Source organism: Psittacula echo, assembly GCF_963264785.1.
Source record: "Psittacula echo genome assembly, chromosome: 10".
NCBI lineage: Eukaryota > Metazoa > Chordata > Aves > Psittaciformes > Psittacidae > Psittacula > Psittacula echo.
The window spans coordinates 1,229,953-1,250,000 of record NC_137741.1 but is presented as its reverse complement, the minus strand read 5'-3'; the positions used below and the strand labels follow the sequence as shown (position 1 = coordinate 1,250,000).

The 20,048-nt window shown below is 45.5% G+C and overlaps 1 protein-coding gene across 1 annotated transcript in view; it reads left to right on the top strand.

The window, feature by feature from the left end:
- MYO9A (myosin IXA) overlaps nucleotides 1-20,048 on the top strand; it is a gene marked incomplete at both ends in the record, with an annotated part of 156,205 nt that overhangs the window by 102,830 nt on the left and 33,327 nt on the right. Inside the window, 7 exons of the mRNA XM_080626175.1 lie at nucleotides 66-207; nucleotides 1,591-1,786; nucleotides 5,902-6,021; nucleotides 13,047-13,122; nucleotides 18,101-18,244; nucleotides 18,933-18,972; nucleotides 19,812-19,934. Of these exons, the coding sequence (XP_080482301.1) occupies nucleotides 66-207; nucleotides 1,591-1,786; nucleotides 5,902-6,021; nucleotides 13,047-13,122; nucleotides 18,101-18,244; nucleotides 18,933-18,972; nucleotides 19,812-19,934 (841 nt within the window). The remainder of the gene's footprint in view (nucleotides 1-65; nucleotides 208-1,590; nucleotides 1,787-5,901; nucleotides 6,022-13,046; nucleotides 13,123-18,100; nucleotides 18,245-18,932; nucleotides 18,973-19,811; nucleotides 19,935-20,048) is intronic.

The window sequence follows — 20,048 nt, the reverse complement described above, 5'->3', positions numbered from 1 at the left end:
GAAAGAAGTGTAAAAGCTTTTTCATTGGGTTTATGGTTGTCTTCTTTTGAATTCTTTCCACTCAGTTTTCCTCAAGCCACAAACCAGACGCTGCTGGACAAGTTTAAACGTCAACATGAAGGGAACTCCTACATTGAATTTCCAGCAGTCATGGAGCCAGCTTTCATCATCAGACACTACGCGGGCAAAGTGAAGTATGGAGTGAAGGTCAGTCACGCAGCAGTTGTTTTCATGTAAATCTCCTAACTGTGATGGGGAAGCAGAGCCCCAACAGCTCCACAGAGCAGCTTTGGAGAGGGCTTGGCTGGAGAAGAGACATGAGGGTTAAGAGAGAAGTGTTTGGTAAAAAGCTTGGCTGAAATGAGAAGGTGATGAGGATTGTATCATCCTGTTCTCCTCCATGCTGTGAGCTCTGTGTGTTAGCATTTTGGGGAAGAATTTAGGGATGCATGCTGAGGTTGATTTTGTCCCAGTGATGGGTTGAGATTGGGTATTTGGTAGCCTTTCTGGGCTTGGTTTGTGTAGAAAATCCCATGGTTTTCATCGTTCACCATTTTTTAACATAGGTTACACAACCATAGGGCTGAGCATCTCACTGCTGCAGGGACTTTTGGAAATGCCATTCAAATGATTTCAAAGTTGGCACTATTTATATTCATTCCACTTAATAGCAGAAGCAATTCTGGTGGGCAGCTGAGCCTATGTGAGAAACAGCCTCAGGATTTACAACTGCAAAGCTGTAATTGTGTTTGTGACGCAGTAAATGCATGTGACAAACTTAAGCATGAAATCATACAATCATAGAATGGTTTGTGTTGGAAGGGACCTTAAGACCATCCAGTTCCAACCCCCTGCCACAGGCAGGAACACCTCACACTAGACCATGTCAACAGGCCCCTTCCAACCTGGGCTTAAACACTGCCAGGGATGGGGCAGCCACAGCTTCTCTGAGTAACCAGTGCAAGTGTCCCACCACCCTCACAGGGAAGAGCTCTTCCTTATATCTAACCTGAACTCACCTATTTCAGTTTGAACCCATCACCCCTTGTCATGTCGCTGCAGTCCCTGATGAAGGGTCCCTCTCCAGCATCCTCGTAGCCCCCTTCAGATACTGGAAGGCCGCTCTGAGGTCTCCATGCAACTTCTCTTCTCCAGGCTCAACAGCCCCAGTGTTCTCAGCCTCTCTTCATATGGGAGGTGCTCCAGCCCTTGATCATCCTCGTGGCCTCCTCTGGACCTGCTCCAACAGCCCCATGTCCTTCTTATGTAGAGGACACCAGAACTGTGCACACAGTGCTGCAAGTGGGGTCTCATGAGAGCAGAGAGGCAGGATCACCACCTTTGACCTGCTGGTCACGCTTCTTTTGATGCAGCCCAGGATATGCATCAGCTTTACGATGCTTCAGAGTGCTTCGGGGTAAAACATTTCTTTTCTAGACATAACCAGGTGCCTAATATAGGGGCAGAAAAAGAGACAGAAGCAGATTCAATAGTCATGCTGTCCCTGGGGCATCCAGATCTGACCTGCTGTATCTTGTAGATGATTGTTTATTTTCCTCTTCCCCCCCCCACCCTTATGTCTTTCCCTAGGATTTCCGTGAGAAGAACACAGATCACATGCGCCCGGACATTGTAGCTCTTCTTCGAAGCAGCAAGAATGCCTTCATCTGCGGGATGATTGGGATCGATCCAGTGGCTGTCTTCCGCTGGGCCATCCTGCGGGCGTTCTTCAGGGCCATGGTTGCCTTTAGGGAGGCTGGAAAACGATACGTGGAGAAGAAAACTGGTACGTGTGTCTATGTCCTAAATCTAGCGCCTGCTTTTCAGCAGCAACTTAGGTCTGATGTATTACCATGGTATTTTTGGTAGCCTCACTTTTTAGGAGTGATTTGTCTATTCAAAAATCATTAAAATGTCCATTTTTGCTGTGCACAAGTTCCATTGAAATGTACATTTGGATTTGAACGCATTGTAAGGGAAGAATTTCACTTTGCTGCTTTAACTTTTCCTTTCTGTAGAATGCATGCATAGGAAAACCGGAATGACTCAAACAGAAGCATAACAATTATTTAGCAAATAAGGCCAAGTTATATTTTCTAGGAATTCTTGAACTGGAAACAAAAAAAGGCACTAACTTTTCTCTGTAATTTTTCAAGCTGTTCACCCTTTAAGCTGCAAGAGAGCGTGTCTCTTGTCTAGCAAAATTCATTGCTTCGCAGCCATCCAGAACCACTTCGTGCTGAGCGCAAGGGCATTAAATTAAAGGAAAGTGATGGTGCATCATCATGCTGTGGCAGGCAATACCTGGCTGTGCTTTTGGACCATTTCTCTGCATAAACCAATTTGGGGAAGATGGGTACAAGCTATTACTATTAATTTCTGGGCACAAGAGGGCTTGAAATTCATGATGAAATTAGAGACTCAGCAGGGTAAATGTCAGCTGAGTTAAAACAAAGTGCAGAGCTGCACCATGAAGTTTTCAGTCGGAGAGGTATGCATCAAGGAGAGCCAAGGAGCCTGAGACAAGGGACATAGCAATGGGAACCATACAGTGGAAAGAATATTTTTCTTGTTTGGGGTGAATCCAAAAGAGGATGTGCATCCCAAAGAGGAGAGGAGGCAGGAATCAGCTTTTGGCTGTTGAGACTTTAAAACCTCCCAGGTGTGATGTTAGAGCAAAGGTGTTTCTCATGAACCTATCTGGCACCATTTACAGACAGTGGTGTTCCATAACACCAAGAAGTAGATGGCAAAATATTTGGCATTGGGAGAAACTTCACTCAAGTTGGATACCAAAATCCATGTTTGCATTTTCTGACCATCTTGGACTAAACCCCGGCTGAACTGAAGCATGCTGGTCAAGGAGATAGTAAAAATATGTTCAGTCTTGGGAAATAAGAGCTGATTTCAAGCCCTGCTTCGCTTTCTGTGTCTGGCAATCAGTTGTGCCTGCCATGCTCATCTCCTACGGGCTAGCTTTCTGCTTTTCAGTCTTCAGTTTGTGGCAATAACTTGCTTATATCTGTATCTATATACCAATATATAGGTATAAAATAGAGTCCAGGGGGGTTTCAGGCAATTCTGAGATTCAGTTCTTGCATTGCCATTTCTTTCCATACCAAAACTAACCAACACACGCTAGTGGCTGGATTTCTAAACATTTTCTAGCACTCTTTTATCTATCTGGGATTCTTTAGCCTGCTTTCAAATGGCTTTGTGCTTTGTAACTGCTGAGTTTGGAGTCAAAACAAAAGAACAAAGTGCCTCAGAAAGCTGGATAAGGTTTGTCTTAAGGTACCCAACAATCCTCAGGTAATTTATACTCTATATTTCTATGTGCATCTTCAGCATGAATTGGGAAAAAGTCATGAGAAAGTCACCATTATAGAGGCAGAACTAGTGGGAGGAGATTACCTAAATCTAATTCCCATACTGAGGTGCACCTTATCCATTGGGAAAACTTGCTCTACTGGCGGAGCTGGGACCACTCACATTCAACTGCCTATGGCCTCTCTGGAGAGGCACCATAATGATGAATTAATAAAGAATCACTAAAATCACTCCATCTCAATAGACAACCACAGACAGGCTGTGGTTTAGGTCTAGTTTGGATTTTTACCAAACCTTGCTGGCTTTACTTAGCCTGATTTGAATGTGTTACTGCCCACAGACGTGGGGCTTTCGATAACGTTATGGTAGATGAGCAGAAAATAACTTCACACATGTACGTTCAGCCAAGGGTGCACGCTTAATGTTCACTTAGACTTTGGTTGTTGGTTTCTGAGGTCCTGTCTGCTGCTGCTCCCGTCCACCAGGCAGGCGTAATGAATCAGTAGGAAAATATCTGAAGCACCCTTTGGTTTTATTTAAGGCTCTTTGCACTCTTTTGTCTTAAACCCAAATGCGTCTCCTTTGCTTTTCGCCGTCTGAAGGCCTGCACAAGTCACGCTTGCAATACTCAACGGGGATTTTCATGGCAAATCTCCAGCTTACGTATAAGCAGCTCTGCAAACTTCTGCTCTGCTCTCTTTTTGCATCATCCTTTTGGTTATCTTCTCTATGCCAGCAGTGGCAGCCAGTGCTACGGATGCTTCTGTGGGGATAATCAGCATTCCTTCCTGCCTGCTTTGGGGACTCTCCTTTTTTTGTGCTCCTAATATCCCAGTAGTGCAGCTTTTAGTAACTGATGATTGCCCTTGTTAACGTGGAGGGGTAGAGCAGCAAAGCAGTACCACTGTGACTTTTGTTGGGTACCTTTCTCGTCTGCCCAGGAGATACGTCTTACAGCGCTGACAACCCGCCTTGGATGAAACACTGAGGAGCTGGCAGGCTGCAGTTAGCTGAAGGGTGGACTTCCTCAATAATTTGATTTTATTATTATTATAGTTGAGTTTATCAGGGGAACTACACATTTGAACTAGATTTTGTTAGTGAACTTCAATTAAAGGAACATTATCAAGTTTTTTAGGGAAGAAATTTGGCTAATTGACATTTTTTGCTGTGTCATCAATATGAATTTATTACCAAAAAAAACCCCTAGTTTTTTGTTAGGGAAAACTGATGGAATCACAGAAGGGTTTGAGTTGGAAAGGACCTTAAGATCATCTAGTTCCAACCCGCTGCCATGTGCAAGGATGCCTCACACTAGACCATGTTGCCCAAGGCTCTGTCCAACCTGGCCTTAAAGGGGTTGGAAGAACTGATGCTGTTCAAACCAGGCTGTGGAGACTCCCAGCTTTCTCATCTTGCTTTTGATGGACATGAACCTAAATCCTCTCTGACAAAGGGTTCATGGTTCTGGGGCTTTGCCCTCCCTCAGTGGGCTCTGCCTTTGCATTCAGCCCAACAAAGGTTGCTCTTTGGGTTAGTGCCTATTGTGGCTGCCCTACGTGATAATGTCTTCTCAAAAATGATGCTTTTGACTTCTGCAGGTTTAGTCCTGAAGCTTGACACCAAAAAAACCACATACACACTGAAAGAATAAAAAAAGCCAAACTGTGTGTGCCAAACAAATGTGATAGCAACCAAAAAAGGGTCTTTGAGATCAAAGTGAGCAGCATGAAGCGGTGTTAATGTGAGGAAGATGCCCCTTGACAGTGTTCCTCTGGAAAGTTCAGATCAGTCCTTTCTGATGATTAAATGTGTTGGTATGAAATGCTTCAGTGCTGACACAAGGTAACTCCTCGGTGACCTCATCGTGGCTCAACGGGAGCGCGATGTATCCCATGGCTTGGCCACTTAAACGATGGTGGAAAGGTGCTGCCTGTTCACACATTGTCACCTGTGTAACCTCTCCTCCACCCTATGGTCAGAGCTAGGCCATCAAAAGTGGCCACACGATGAAGGTTTCTTCCAACTTTTGACCTCAAACCCATTCTATGTATCTCCAGATCCTGTGTCCTCTGCCCTCGAGGAATATGGAACCCTTGTTTAATACAAACCATTTCTTTTTCCTTTTAATTACCAATGTCTGATCAAAGTGGGGCACTGGGGTGCAAAATGGAAATTTGAGGTGACTGTGTCCAGGAGCATCCACACAGGGAACTGCAGATAACGCCTGACAGAGGCATGGAAAAGATTTTAAAAAGCAGTTAATAAAACCAAAATTTATCAAATCATCTATTGTTTGCCCAAATAATCTCAGAGTGATTAGAAAGTGATTATACTCTGGATCCTATAAAGGATTATAAGCAGGGTTGGGATGTGGTCCAGCCCATTGCTCCTGTGCCATGGCTCCGTGTCCAGAGGAACCCAAGGTTAAATTGTGTCAAGCACCAAAAAACACATGACCCTCAAGCTCTCGCGTCCTTCGGGCTTGTTCTTTACCCTCTCCTGATTTCTGCTTAGTATAATCTTTCTCGTCTCTCAATTTTCTGTTTTGTTTTCATTTTGCTTCCCAAGGGCATGATGATGCAGTGCCATGTGCGGTTTTGAAAAGTGTGGATAGTTTTAGCTTTCTCCATCACCCAGTTCACCAGAGGAGCTTAGAGATCCTGCAGAGATGCAAGGAGGAGAAGTACAGTAAGGCTCCACCACCCGCCCTTCCCTCTGATACGACACTCACACAAGAAATGGAAACCAGGTGCATTCATCCGAGAAAGGGTGAAAAAAACCACCCAAGGAGCCTTCAAGCATCGAAGAATAACAATTTTGAGCCTATTGGGAAATTATTAGGCTGAGTTTGGAGAGGAAAATTAAGTCCAAACCCACATCTCTTGAGATAGCACATCATTGTGTTGGTGGTTTCCTTGTTTATTCACTGACATTAAGCCAGGAGGCTGATGCCAGGGGTATTTTTGGAGTGGTTTATTTTTGTTATCACACGGGTGATAACAAGCTCCAAACTCCGCAGGCCCGGTAGGAATGAGCAGCACCACAAGTCTGTGGCTGATACAGCTGCAATTTGACTTCATTGAGATTTCATTGGACTTCCAAAATAACTTTAGCTTGTGAAAATACTGTCTCTGAGGGCTTTTACTTAAAACTAAAGCCTTTGGCAATGTTTTCCAGAATGAGTTGAGTAATGATGCACTTGGTCTCCATTTCTTCCTCCTCACTCCTCTGTCATGTAATAAACTCATCCTGCATGACAACATGGACACTCTTGCCTGCACTACTGTATTATATATATATAAAATATACATTTGGTGCTTGTATCTTTAGATATACCATTTTCCTGCCATTATTCTCTTCCTTTATGTTGCACATTAAAGCTTACAGAATTAGTGCACTGCTCTATGCAGCCTGCAAGGGCACAAGGGCAAATCCCCAGCCCCAGTTGTTAACTTCAACATTGTGCAACTTAGGTGTAAATGCCAAACACCCAGGTTTTTTCTCTAGAGCTGAGCACGGTAAGTACAGCAGTTGCATGTGAAGTCTTCACAAGTATGCTGCTCCTGCAAAAAACCTTATATCAGATCTCCGTGCTTTCTCCAGCATGTAGCACTGGGGGAGCAGAGGTGTTTTAATTCTTAATTTAGACTTTAATTCTTAACTTAAATGACATTATTTTTTCCTGCAAGCTCCCACTATTGCTATAAGGAGATATAAAGCAGTAAGACAAGCTCATCAGTGGGTTTATTAAATGGTTTTGTACTAAGTGACCTTATTGATACTACTAAAGAAGTACTGAAAAGAAAGACAATTATCAGTGGTGTAACTTTAATTGCAATTAATTAATCAGTTCAATTTTAATTTGTAAGTTAGCTGAGCCATATGGGAAGTCTGGGGGATGTTACATTTGCTGTTGCTTACGTGGGAAGGCAATTCATGAAACTCAAGAGACACACAGAAACAGCTTCAACTTAAGGTGAAGCAGTGAGTTGAGCTCAGTGTTGAGCTTAACATTTTAAAACCTCACTTACTATACAGTCGTCAACACACTTTGGTCTCTCTTAGGAGACACGTGGACCTGAGAGTAGCAATTCCATAGGTGCTACTATGGACCAGACAAACGAGTAATTGATGTTCTGCTTTCAGAAGTCATTCACGTCTTCACGCAGGGTGTGCTCCTGCAAGCTGCTTCCCCAGGCTTCATGGCTCAGGCGGGCTTAAAATGGGGTTGGAACATGTACATTTTTTTGGTCCTGAATTTAGTGGGTTTGCAGGTCCCACAGGCGAGGATGCGCGTCCTGAGGTTGGCCCCAGGGACTTGGCTTTTCCTACAAGTTGGGTGAGGTTACATCCATGGCATCCTTGAGAGAGGGACTAAATAGATCTGGAATTGTGCGATTAGAACCATAGAATGGTTTGGGTTGGAAGGGACCTTAAGATCATCCAGTTCCAACTCCCTGCTGTGGGCAGAGACACCTACCACTAGACCCGGTCACCCAAGGCTCTGTCCAACCTGGCCTTGAGCACTGCGAGGGATGGGGCAGCCACAGCTTCTCTGGGCACCCTGGGCCAGCGCCTCAGCACCCTCACAGGGAAGAGCTTCTTCCTTATATAGAATCATAGAATCATAGAATAGTTAGGGTTGGAAAGGACCTTAAGGTCATTCAGTTCCAACCCCCCTGCCATGGGCAGGGACACCTCACACTAAACCATGCCACCCAAGGCTTCGTCCAACCTGGCCTTGAGCACCGCCAGGGATGAAGCATTCACAACCTCCCTGGGCAACCCATTCCAGTGCCTCACCACCCTCTCAGTAAAGAATTTCTTCCTTAGATCCAATCTAAACTTCCCCTGTTTAAGTTTTAACCCGTTACCCCTTGTCCTGTCACTACAGTCCCTAAAGAAGAGTCCCTCCTCAGCATCCTTGTAGGCCCCCTTCAGATACTGGAAGGCTGCTATGAGGTCTCCATGCAAAAATATATCCTTATATTTCCCTGTTTAAGTTTAAACCCATCACCCCTTGTCCTATCACTGCAGTCCCTGATGAAGAGTCCCTTTCCAGCATCCTTCAGACACTGGAAGCTGCTATGAGGTCTCCACGCAGCTTCTCTTCTCCAGGCTGAACAGCCCCAATGTTCTCAGCCTGTCTTTGTATGAGAGGTGCTCCAGCCCCTGATCATCATCGTGGCCTCTTCTGCACTTGTTCCAGCAGCTCCATGTCCTCCTTATGTTGAGGATACCAGAACTGTACACACTACTGCAAGTGGGATCTCACAAGAGCAGAGCAGAGGGACAGGATCACCTCCTTTGACCTGCTGGTCACAGTTAGTTCTAGTTGTGCACAGAGAGAAAACTAATTGATTTGATGAGTATATTGAGATTCCCTCTAGGTCACTTGCTATGTAGCTTGTGCAGCCAACTGATCACCCTTCCCTTACCATCTCAGCTGCTTCACTGATGTCTTTGGGTCTAATCAGTTAATTGGTGGTCTTCCACCAGAGGAAGGTGCTGGGTTTAGGCATTTCTGAGTTCAAGACCAAAGGTGGGCAAGGGAACGAGTGGTTTCCACTCACACCACTGCTCCTTGCATGCAGTGTATTCATATACACAATTTAATAGCCTGTCTTTACTGTACAGAATTCCCAAAACCTTGTGTGACTTGTCAGCTTAAATCTAACACCTTTTTTCCTTTCATGTCTAAAAAAACCCCCACTTTTTATTTCCCAGAAAAGAGGTGGCATCAATCTAACAACATCTTTGGTTGCAGCATGTATGCCTGCTGGTTTTAAGAGCCAAGTGATGTGCAATGTAGAGAAGTCTTTAACCCAGCTTGTGGCCATAACTTTTATTAATCAAAAAGTCACTAAAGGTACTAAACTGGTAGAATTATGATGTGGGTTTGATGCAACTGTTATCTGGAAGCCTAAACTAGAAATTCCCTTTTCCCAAGCAATGCAAGGTGCAGTTGCAGTAATACTTTATTACAACCTTGTCTTCATAGCTTCAGCCCAGCTTGTTGGGTTAAGATGGTGTTTTGGGCTTTTTCTCTCAGGGATTTCTTCGGTAGGGAGTGCAGAGAAGTGAAGTAGGACAGAGTTTGCCCAAAAAAGAAGGACTCGTTCTAAAAAAGTCTTAGAAATACTAGTAAAACCCCATTCGGATGAAATTCTTTAGGTTAGAGAAACCTTCTGTGCCTGAATGGGGAAGTATCCAGGCATAGATACTATGTAAAAAAAATGGATACAGTTAGACTTTGGGTGCTTTCTTAGTGTAAAACCAGCCACAAAAAATACTAACACAGTATTTTAAGCAGATTTCTGATTATTCTCATTCCACCCCCCCTTACAACTGAGCACAGAAATGCCAGTCTTGAAAGGGGCAAAAGAACGTTCCCAGGATGAGAAATGGAACAAAAAATGTCATTCATGGCAAAAAGAGGGATTAAAGGGAGAGTTTTGAACTCTAGACGTAGCTAGGCACTCGGGTAGAGTGCCTGGCTTGCTTTCCAAAAGTCTCCAGAGCTGGAGACTGCAAAACCTTCTCAGCAGGAGTGGTTTGGTCCTGCACAGGCAGGATCAAAGATGACCTGTGGCATCACATTCCTGGATTCCCTTTTGCTCAGATTTCTAGGATATTTGGACAACTTAACCAAGTGAACCATCAGCTTTTCCAGGCATCTCCTGCCAAATGTTCAGGCTTCAAGACAAGGTGTTATAATATCTCCACAGGTCAAGGAGAACAGGAGATGTCCCGTTAAAGGGCTGTCACCTGTTGAGGTTTGGTAGAAGTCTGTCTTCAGGCTCTGAGGAACAGCAGATCAGCGGCGTGGGCTCAGATCTCTGTGTATGCGCTTTGTATTCATCTTCAGACTAAACAGAATCTTAGGCCACCTTTTAGCTCAACATTTGGGCTACATTATATAAGGAAGTGATAAACATGGAGGGGAGATGCTATTGCCTCTTCCTATTCTGCTGAAAATTACAATTTAGACTTTCTTTTTAGAGAAGAGGTTTTGCAATTTTTTGGTCCTCTGCAGCCAACTCGGGGTAGGGAATACCCATTGTTCCCATGTTCAGGTGAATGTTGCCGTGTTTTCTGTCTCACAGCAGCAATTTTGAGACAGTTAAAATATTGCTTGGCTGTTTTCATGTCAAATTCAAGCTTATCGAGTCTTTAAATGTCTGTAGTTTAGTGACTTGAAAAGCATTTTGTTGTCTACAAAAATTGTCTTCTGTCTTCCTAAATGCTTGGTTACAAAATATTTCCACTTTGGGGAAGATGAGAGCTTGAAATGTCTGCTTCTGTAACCATGCATGAAAAATTCCTTGGCTTTGTATCACATAGAAATTACTCTAGAACTACCCCTATCAAAGGGTATAGGTTCCATAGGCAATAAAGCCTCCCCATGCAGTATATACTACTTGCTACCTGTGTCCCTGTCCATATCTCTTCAGGAAGAGAAGAAGTAGAATCATAGAATCATAGATGGTTTGGGTTGGAAAGGACCTTAAGATCATCAAGTTCCAACCCCCCTGCTATGGGCAGGGACACCTACCACTAGACCCTGTCACCCAAGGCTCTCACAACTTCCTTGGGCAACCCATTCCAGTGCCTCACCACCCTTACAGTAAAGAACTTCCTTATATCCAATCTAAACTTCCCCTGTTTAATTTTGAACCCGTTACCCCTTCTCCTGTCACTACAGTCCCTGACGAAGAGTCCCTCCCCAGCATCCTTATAGCCCCCCTTCAGATACTGGAAGGCTGCTATGAGGTCTCCATGCAGCTTCTCTTCTCCAGGCTGAACAGCCCCAGCTTTCTCAGCCTGTCTCCATACAGGAGGTGCTCCACTCCCCTGATCATCCTCATGGCCTCCTCTGGACTTGTTCCAACAGTTCCATGTCCTTTTGATGTTGAGGACACCAGAACTGCACACAATACTCCAAGTGAGGTCTCACGAGAGCAGAGCAGAGGGGCAGGATCACCTCCTTCGACCTGCTGGTCACGCTCCTCTTGATGCAGCCCAGGATACGGTTGCTTTCTGGGCTGCGAGCGCACACTGCAGCCGGCTCATGTTCATTTTCTCATCGACCAACACCCCCAAGTCCTTCTCTGCAGGGCTGCTCTGAATCTCTTCTCTGCCCAACCTGTAGCTGTGCCTGGGATTGCTCCGACCCAGGTGTAGGACCTTGCACTTGGCATGGTTAAACTTCATCAGGTTGGCATCAGCCCACCTCACAAGCGTGTCGAGGTCCCTCTGCATGGCATCCCTTCCCTCCGGCGTATCAACCGAACCACACAGCTTGGTGTCATCGGCAAACTTGCTGAGGGCGCACTCAATCCCACTGTCCATGTCACCGACAAAGATGTTGAACAAGACCGGTCCCAACACCAATCCCTGAGGGACACCACTGGTTACTGGTCTCCAGCCGGACATCGAGCCATTGACCACAACTCTTTGCGTGCAGCCATCCAGCCAGTTCTTTATCCACCGAGTGGTCCACCCATCAAATTGATGTCTCTCCAATTTAGAGACAAGGATGTCGTGTGGGACAGTGTCAAACGCTTTGCACAAGTCCAGGTAGATGACATCAACTGCTCTGCCCCTGTCCATCAGTTCCGTAGCCCCATCATAGAAGGCCACCAAATTGGCCAGGCAGGATTTCCCCTTAGTGAAGCCATGCTGGCTGTCACCAAGCACCTTGTTGTTTTTCATGTGCCTTAGCATGTCTTCCAGGAGTATCTGCTCCAAGACTTTGCCAGGCACAGAGGTGAGAGTGACTGGCCTGTAATTCCCCGGGTCATCCATTTTCCCCTTCTTGAAAATCGGGGTTATATTGCCCTTTTTCACCTGACTGCCATGATTTTTCAAATATGATGGCCAGTGGCTTAGCAACTTCATTCGCCAGCTCCTTTAAGACCTGCAGCTGAATTTCATCAGATCCCATGGACTTGTGTATGTTCAGGTTCTTAAGATGGTCTTGAATCAGATCCTCTCCTACAGTGGGCCTAAGGTCTTCATTCTCACAGTTGCTGAGTCTGCCTTCCAAGACTTGGGTGGTGCCCTCAGAGCATTTGTCAATGAAGACGGAGGCAAGGAAGTCATTAAGAACTTCAGCCTTCTCCAAATCCAGGGTAGCCAGTTCTGATAGCTTCTGGAGAGGGCCCACATTGTCCCTAATCTGTCTTTTATTTGCAATGTACCTATAGAACCCCTTCCTGTTATCTTCCATATCCCTAGCCAACTTTAATTCTAACTGGATGCAAGGAATAAATGACCATTTTTCCAAGCACCCTACTTATGTCCTGATGTTTCGCCCATGCAAGCATCTGGGATGTCCCATGCACAGCACAGAGCCTGGGAATATTTTGGACATACAGGACATGAGTGGCTGGTCCCCATCATCACAGCAACCTCTGTACCGCGTTTCCTTACTAGCTGGGACATCACATCCGTAACACTATGTGCAGGTGTGGGAGGGGAATTACCGGGTGTGAGCAAACAACGTTACTCATAAGGGTGATGACGGTGGCAGAGAGGTGAAACTTAGTAGATGATGGGAATGTCGGCATCTTTGGCACCCTTGTATGCCCAGCATGTGCCATGACACGTACATGCTCCTCCTCACTGTAATCAGTGCTAAGCTATGGCTGTGCTAATTGCCTCTGGGTGAAGAGCCAGCTAGAAACATCTTTTCTTATGTGCTGGTTTAGGTATTACTCGGAAGAGCCCACGGACACCGCTCTCAGACCTCCAGGGAGTCAACACCATCAACGAGAGGACCCAGCGGTAAGTCTCTTGCTTTTTACATTGGCACAACAGGGAAATCTGGGATGGGAGAGCACTGTTTGTTGTTATACATGACTATATTCACGTTTCTTTCAGCTTATTAATTTTGTCTTCTCTTCATTCTTTCTCTGCTATGAGATGATATCTAAACGGCAGGCAGGGAAAGCAGCTTTCCTGCGTCAAAAGGCAACAGTTATAGGTGGTGTGGTGTACAAGGTGAAAAGAAGCTTGCAAAAAATATTAATGAATGTGCCAGTATTAGGGAAATCAAAGTCTAACAAGGATTTTTCTGGCACAAAAAGCCTAATGATGTGTTTGGGTGCAGAACTGCATGCAAGCAGTAGATGCCACTGAGTGTGGAGGACCTGGGAAGTTGAGATAGTACCTGGTCAAACGTTTGCTTGTTTTGAAGGGGAAGCAGCATGTCAACTTCAGAAAGGATTGATTTTTACTGGGTTTATGTGCAGTTTTAGTTTTTAATCCTTCCTTGAAGGTTCTGACCATTCAAGCAACTTTAAATGAGACCTTTTTGCTTGAGAGGCACTCAGGTCTACATTTTGATATACAGATACCTCTTCTGCAAAATGTTTTCCAAACCCATTTCATAATTGAGTTGCTTGCAAAGCACAGTGTCTTCATTTCAAAGGGGTATCTGGGCACAGAACCTCCTTCTTTCCTCCAGCTACTCTTGTGCCATCCCTCTGCAGATCCCAAAAAGTCTGATTATCCAAATACCACTTCTAACAGGGTACCGTGCATCTCTGCTTCCCTCTGAGTACGTGTGTGTGCTGGAGAAACAGATGAGCACCGTCCTCAGCTCCTAAAATGACTGCTTGGAGCTGCAGACATCAGGGTGTATCGTCATGGATGCACTTGAGTTCACGAGAAGTCCAGAACAAATCAAGAGGAGTCTGAGACTGTCTCCTGAAACGTGTCCATCAAATCCCCTGTAATGGTCCTTGTGTCTCAGTGGGCTTCCCTTCCACGTAAATTAAAATACCCTACAAATGTGTTATTAAACCTCATTGTTCACTGGCTTTAATGCTAGATGGCGAAGACAGAAATTAGACACGTGGTGTTGCTTTTTATCCTAGGGGAACAAAAGTGGCTTTTATTGTCTGGATTTTTTCACCACGTGCCTTCCAAGTGCCATCAAGACTAGAATATCCCTCTGGCCCTGAGTTTCTTCCCTTTGAGAGTGGTGGTGGCACCCTGCTGAAGGAGAACTGAATGTTCTGATATCATTACAAGTTGGCTTATTTCCAGTGATCAGAGAGGATGTGATTTCCCCAAAAATATTGGATTGAATTAATGAACTTGTGCCGCTTCTCAAGTTTGGGCACAAATCCAGCTTGTGCAAGCAATCTGACCCTGTCGTGGGAAGGTGATACAACCCTGGTTGTCTTCACATCAGTCTTTCCCACCTCTCCTTTTCTTTCTCCTAATGCTAAAGCCTCTGCAGCTTGAATCTGTTGGGTTACGACGATAGTAGGTACATGGTAACACTTGAGGCAAGGAAGGTTGGTGACTTCAGAGATGACATTCACTGTTTCTAGCACTTGTGGTTGCACAGGTTTCCCTAAACATGATGTAACATGAAACTTTGTCCCTGTGGAGATCTTCTCATGTAGATAAGAGGCTCTGCAGTTTCTCTAGCAAGCCTTCAAACCTGGTGTGGTGCACGAAGAACATCTGTGAGGTGGGATGGGCTTTTCTCGACTGTCCGGCTCCAGCTTTGGAGGTGCATTGGTGTGAGAGCTGGAGCTGGCGGCATCTTCATAGCCCACAACATTGTCGTTATTTCAGTGAGGGGGCATAGTAAAGGCAGGGAAAGTCCTGTCTCAGTGAGAGAAGAGGATGTGTTTATTTACCGTGGAGTTCAGTCTGTGGTCAGCTCTATTTATTTGGCTTAACCCAAGCCAGCATAGCAGCCAAGTTGCTTTAAACAGCCAGGATCAAAGGCAGCAGCTACTGTGTCTTCCTTCATCATCCTCAGCAATTGTACCCCAGCAGGGTCAGGACACATGGTTTACTCTCTTTACTGGTATATCTGCAGAAAAATGTGGTTTTGAAGCTGTGCTAACTCCTGTGTTCATCCTGGTGTGGTGCCTTAGAAGCACAGTCCATGATTTTTGTTTCTCTTGGTCATCATCAGAGATGGGTCCCCAAATGTCGCCCGTGCCTCTTCCTTCTGAAAGCACAAACCAGGTCTCTCATAAGATCTCTGAAGTCCAGCCTGCACTTTCAGAGTAGGCAAGTGATTTTGATACACCTTTCATTGTGGATGATTTTGATCTGAAGTGTCTTATCACACTTGATAAATGTTGGTATTTTGGTTAAATTGCACTTGTTGAGCAAGAAGAGGTAAATACAGGGGGTGAAGGTAACACGCAGAGAGATTTACTTTAACAGCTTTCCAGCAGATAAGCAATTTATGGCCCTAAATTAGACAGGAATTTGCTTTCAAAGCCATCTCGTGATCATGCGGTCACTGATAAGTCTGCGTTGTGCATCCAACCCACAGGATAGCCCGGGGCGTGCTTCTCAAAGCGAGTTTGAGGCATGACATCAGGCAGGAAGTCACTCCAGCGAGCCAGGCGCTCGCCTCTGATCTCAGAAGAAAGCGGACGGGTGGTTCGCACATGCTGGGGGCTGAAACCAGCCTTCAGCAGAGCCTTGTGGAGCTGCTGTGTCTTGGAAGTGCCTTCACCAGCCACCGGGCAATGAAAGCCGTGCCATTGCTAACCAAAACCAGCCAGGCTGCCTGCTTTCCTGCCCGTTTCTGTTCACTGATGAAGCTGGTTTATGTGCAGTCATGTCTAAGCAGCATGCAGGAAAGCAGGGGGTGATCAACCTGTCTTGAAACAGTTGTTTAAGCTTGGTGAGATGATTGACCTCCCAAGTACCCTGAAGGCTTCATCGATTGCCGTATCCATGTATCCACCCTAAAGTGTCCATAACAGAGCTGTTGGTTTATCTCTTTTTTTTTTTCCAATCCCTCATGGGCATTTCTAAGGGTTTCTATTCCCTGGTCTTGTTCAGAGCCCATATATCCACAGCCAGTCTCAAGCCTCAGAGTACATTCAGGTTGGCCAAGGTTAATGATAGGTTGTTGATCCCGTAAGTGGTCATTGAGGTTTAGTGGTACTCATCAACTAGTGATTCTTTTTCACCTCCTGCAAATAGGAGGTTTCTTAGCTATAAAAGCAAAGAAGGTGGACAGGAGAGATCACCTAGATAGTAAAGCTTCTTGCTATCCTTCCTTGAATCTAACAGGCTGCTTAAAAGAAGCAGGTCCTGAAGTCCTCAGCCAGGGGTTCACTTTGCTCTGATTCAGCCTTTCTTTTAATAGTTGCTCATGTCAAAAAGGATTTAATGGGGCTGGGATGGGATCTGAAAGGCGCTGAGGCAAGGCAGTGAGGTGACTTGTACTCCAGCCTCACGTGGCTCCAAGGATCTGGCTCCAGGCTTTGAGCTGGCAGAAAGAACAACTTTGCAGGCTTTAATTTTTAATTTCCATGCAGCACTTGATGTTTGCCCTTCCTCCAAATCAAGACTTTAAGGCAAAAGGCTGCCTTGTTCCTAGACCTCAGAAGTGAGCGGAGGCCCATTTAAGCCACATATCCTTCAGCATCCACATGACCAGAAGAGTGGTGCTGCATTGACTCTCCTCTTATTCCTTTTCCTCCTGTCTGAGACAGCTTGGAGGGGAGACGGGTGGGTTGCAGACTCCACATCCTTCTTTAGATCACCTTTATTTCATGTGATGGTTTCTGCAAGGTTGATAGAGAGGATAGTTGATAGTGAGATAGAGTTGTTACAGCAGAGAGGATTGTGTGTGGATGAGTGATTTGTGATCAGGTCTCAGTGAGTGATTCTGGTCCAACCTCTCAGGCCAGCTGGGGCTGGCATCCTTCATTTGTGGCAAATAATTAGTTTATTGCAAATGACATTTGCTTTTTCTTTTCCTAATGAAATGATTGAGTGAATTAAAGAATATAGAGTCAGCACTAGCATCATCTAAAGTAGTGACTCTATTAACGATAGCAAGGCTAATGGCAGAAGTCATAGTCTTGTACCTTCAGACCACTGGAGTATCTGCAGACAGAAGCCTTCTGTCTGGGACAGCTGGAAGCTGTTATTCTCCTGCTGATAGTTTGATCCTTTTATTATTATTTGATTTTTGAAAAGTGCTTAAGTAGCCAATTGCTTCATGTGGTGTCTGGCATCCTGAAGTCACCCCATGGGAGTGAATCATAGAATCATAGAATGGTTTGAGTTGGAAAGGACTTTAAGATCATCCAGTTCCAATCCCCTGCCATGGTCAGAGGCACCTTCCACTAGAGCAGCTTGCTCCAAGCCCCTGTGTCCAACCTGGCCTTGAACACTGCCAGGGATGGGGCAGCCACAGCTTCTCTGGGCACCCTGGGCCAGCGCCTCAGCACCCTCACAGGGAAGAGCTTCTGCCTAAGAGCTCATCTCAGTCTCCCCTGTTTCAGTTTGAACCCATCACCGCTCATCCTATCGCTACAGTCCCTGATGAAGGGTCCCTCTCCAGCATCCTTGTAGGCCCCATTCAGACACTGGAAGCTGCTATGAGGTCTCCACTCAGCTTCTCTTCTCCAGGCTGAACAGCCCCAGTGTTCTCAGCCTGTCTTCATATGGGAGGTGCTCCAGTCCCTGATCATCCTCGTGGCCTCCTTTAGACGTGCTCCAACAGCTCCATGTCCTCCTTATGCTGGGAATACCAGAACTGCACGCAGTGCTCCAAATGAGGTCTCACAAGAGCAGAGTAGAGGGGCAGGATCACCTCCTTCAACCTGCTCATGACACTCCTTTTTATGCAGCCCAGGATGTGGTAAAAAGAATAAAATGGTGACTTTCATTTTCTACTGATGGATTATTTTATTATCTTATTTTGTCTTAGAACTGGGGGGGTTTATATCTTCCTAACGCTGTGTGGTGTTTGGTGTTGCAGTGATGCCTATGCGGTTGGCTGGAATGGCCGGATGGGGATGCGGCACAGCCGGCTCACCAGCCCCGGCGCCTTCCTAGACAAGGATGGGATATTTGTCAACGCCACCAACAGCAAGCTGCTGGAGAGGGCCCACGGCATCCTCATGTCAGTACAGAAGGAGGGGTTTTTGGCTTTATTCCTGGAGCATAATGAGCAGTGTGGGTGGTTAGAGGAATGTAAATAGACAGAATATAAATATAGCAGGGTTTCGAGTAGAATTGGACATGTTTCATGGTTGGGTCAAAGCAACCCCCTGTATGTTTTACACGTCTCATTTTTTTACCTCTTATCATTCATCCGTAATAACAGACGCAGGGAGAAGGAATGAATCTGCCAGTCAAACCAGTCTCCAGATATGACAGCGATGTAATGCAGTCACATTTTTTAGCATGGTATCAAAGTTTCCATTACAAATTAGGTGGGGAAATGATGCTGATGATTCACGCTGCAGCCTCATCAGGAGGTTCAGAGAATGTTGCGGCTGTCTGGAGTTAACACAGGCTGTGTGAAAGCAGGAGGATGGTCAATTGTTCCCGATGCCGCTGTCTCACTCTGTCCAGTTTCTGGCAACCCATCATTGCCAGCGTAACCATTCTCTTTAACTGGATACCTTCCTCTCTAACCTGTGCCACTAAATTTGTACACCTAGTCTGCAGCATGCAGAAGCACCCAATTTCAAGTGCAGGTCACAGGAAGCAGCTGCTAAAGGGGGTTTGGAAGAGCTTGTTTCATCAACTCCTCCATTCTGCAGTTGCACACATGGATTAACCTGAGCCTTTTGTTATGTCCCCAGGCGAAACAAGAACTTCAAAGCCAAACCCAATCTCCCAAAGGTGAGTGAGAAGCAGCATTTTTACCTTGCTGATCTGTGGGTTAAGGCTACAGGAAGAGTGTGAGGAAGGCCACTTGTGTCTGCATCAAGACTTTGGTCAACTTAGCTTTCTTCAGGGCTCTTTAATTTATCTAAAACCAAAGGATTTCAACCCTGATGTGCTGGGATATACTGTATGAGCTCCTTTCTTGGACCTGCTCTGGCTCTTTTTTTCCTTCCCTTGGGAAAGAGTACATACGTGCTGCTGAAGTTTGATAATTAAATCTCTAAACTCAAATGAGCTGGTAGGTTATGCAAGAGGGCTAATGCCTGTTGGACATCAGGCTTGATTAATCATATTCAGTTTCCCTCCTTCTTGGCTGCATTAACTCTATTTTCAGAGATGCCAAGAGATCTGTTGTACCTAGAAGAATAATGCTTGTTGTGGTCCTTGTTGGTGCTGTGTTGGTGGTCAGGAATGGAAGACCAAGAGGAGCAAACTTTGGGTTTACTCCTCTCTTGTGTGCACGTTGCACCTGGAGAGACACAGATACAGTTAAATGATGAACTGCTGATTAACAGAGAATAATTTGTCTGCAGCCCTTACCGGGTAGGAGAGCCAAATTTCCCATGGTCAAAGATGCCCTTGCCAAGTCCTCAGAGGAGGAACATGATCTGGGAGATCTGGCCAAATAGAGCAGAGGTACATTTCAAGACATCCCTCTGTGTTTCCTGGTGAGATTAAGTAGGGTGGTCACTTCAGGAAGCCCTGCAGAGGAGATAAAAAGGGTTATAGCAGACATCATGGTGATAAGAGCTAGTTATATTTATTAAGAACAAATGGAGTCTGTCTTTCCTCAGCATATGCTGGATGTGAAGTCCCTCAAGCACCTAACCAACCTGACGCTGCACGACCGCATTACCAAATCTCTCCTCCATCTCCATAAGAAGAAAAAACCACCCAGCATCAGTGCCCAGTTCCAGGTAATCCTTTGATATTAGACCTTTGATTTAGATCTTTGATAGAGAGAGGTGAATTAAAAGCAGATACCTGCTCTGGGTCCCCAGGGTGCCTTAAGGACACACTTCCAGGCACAG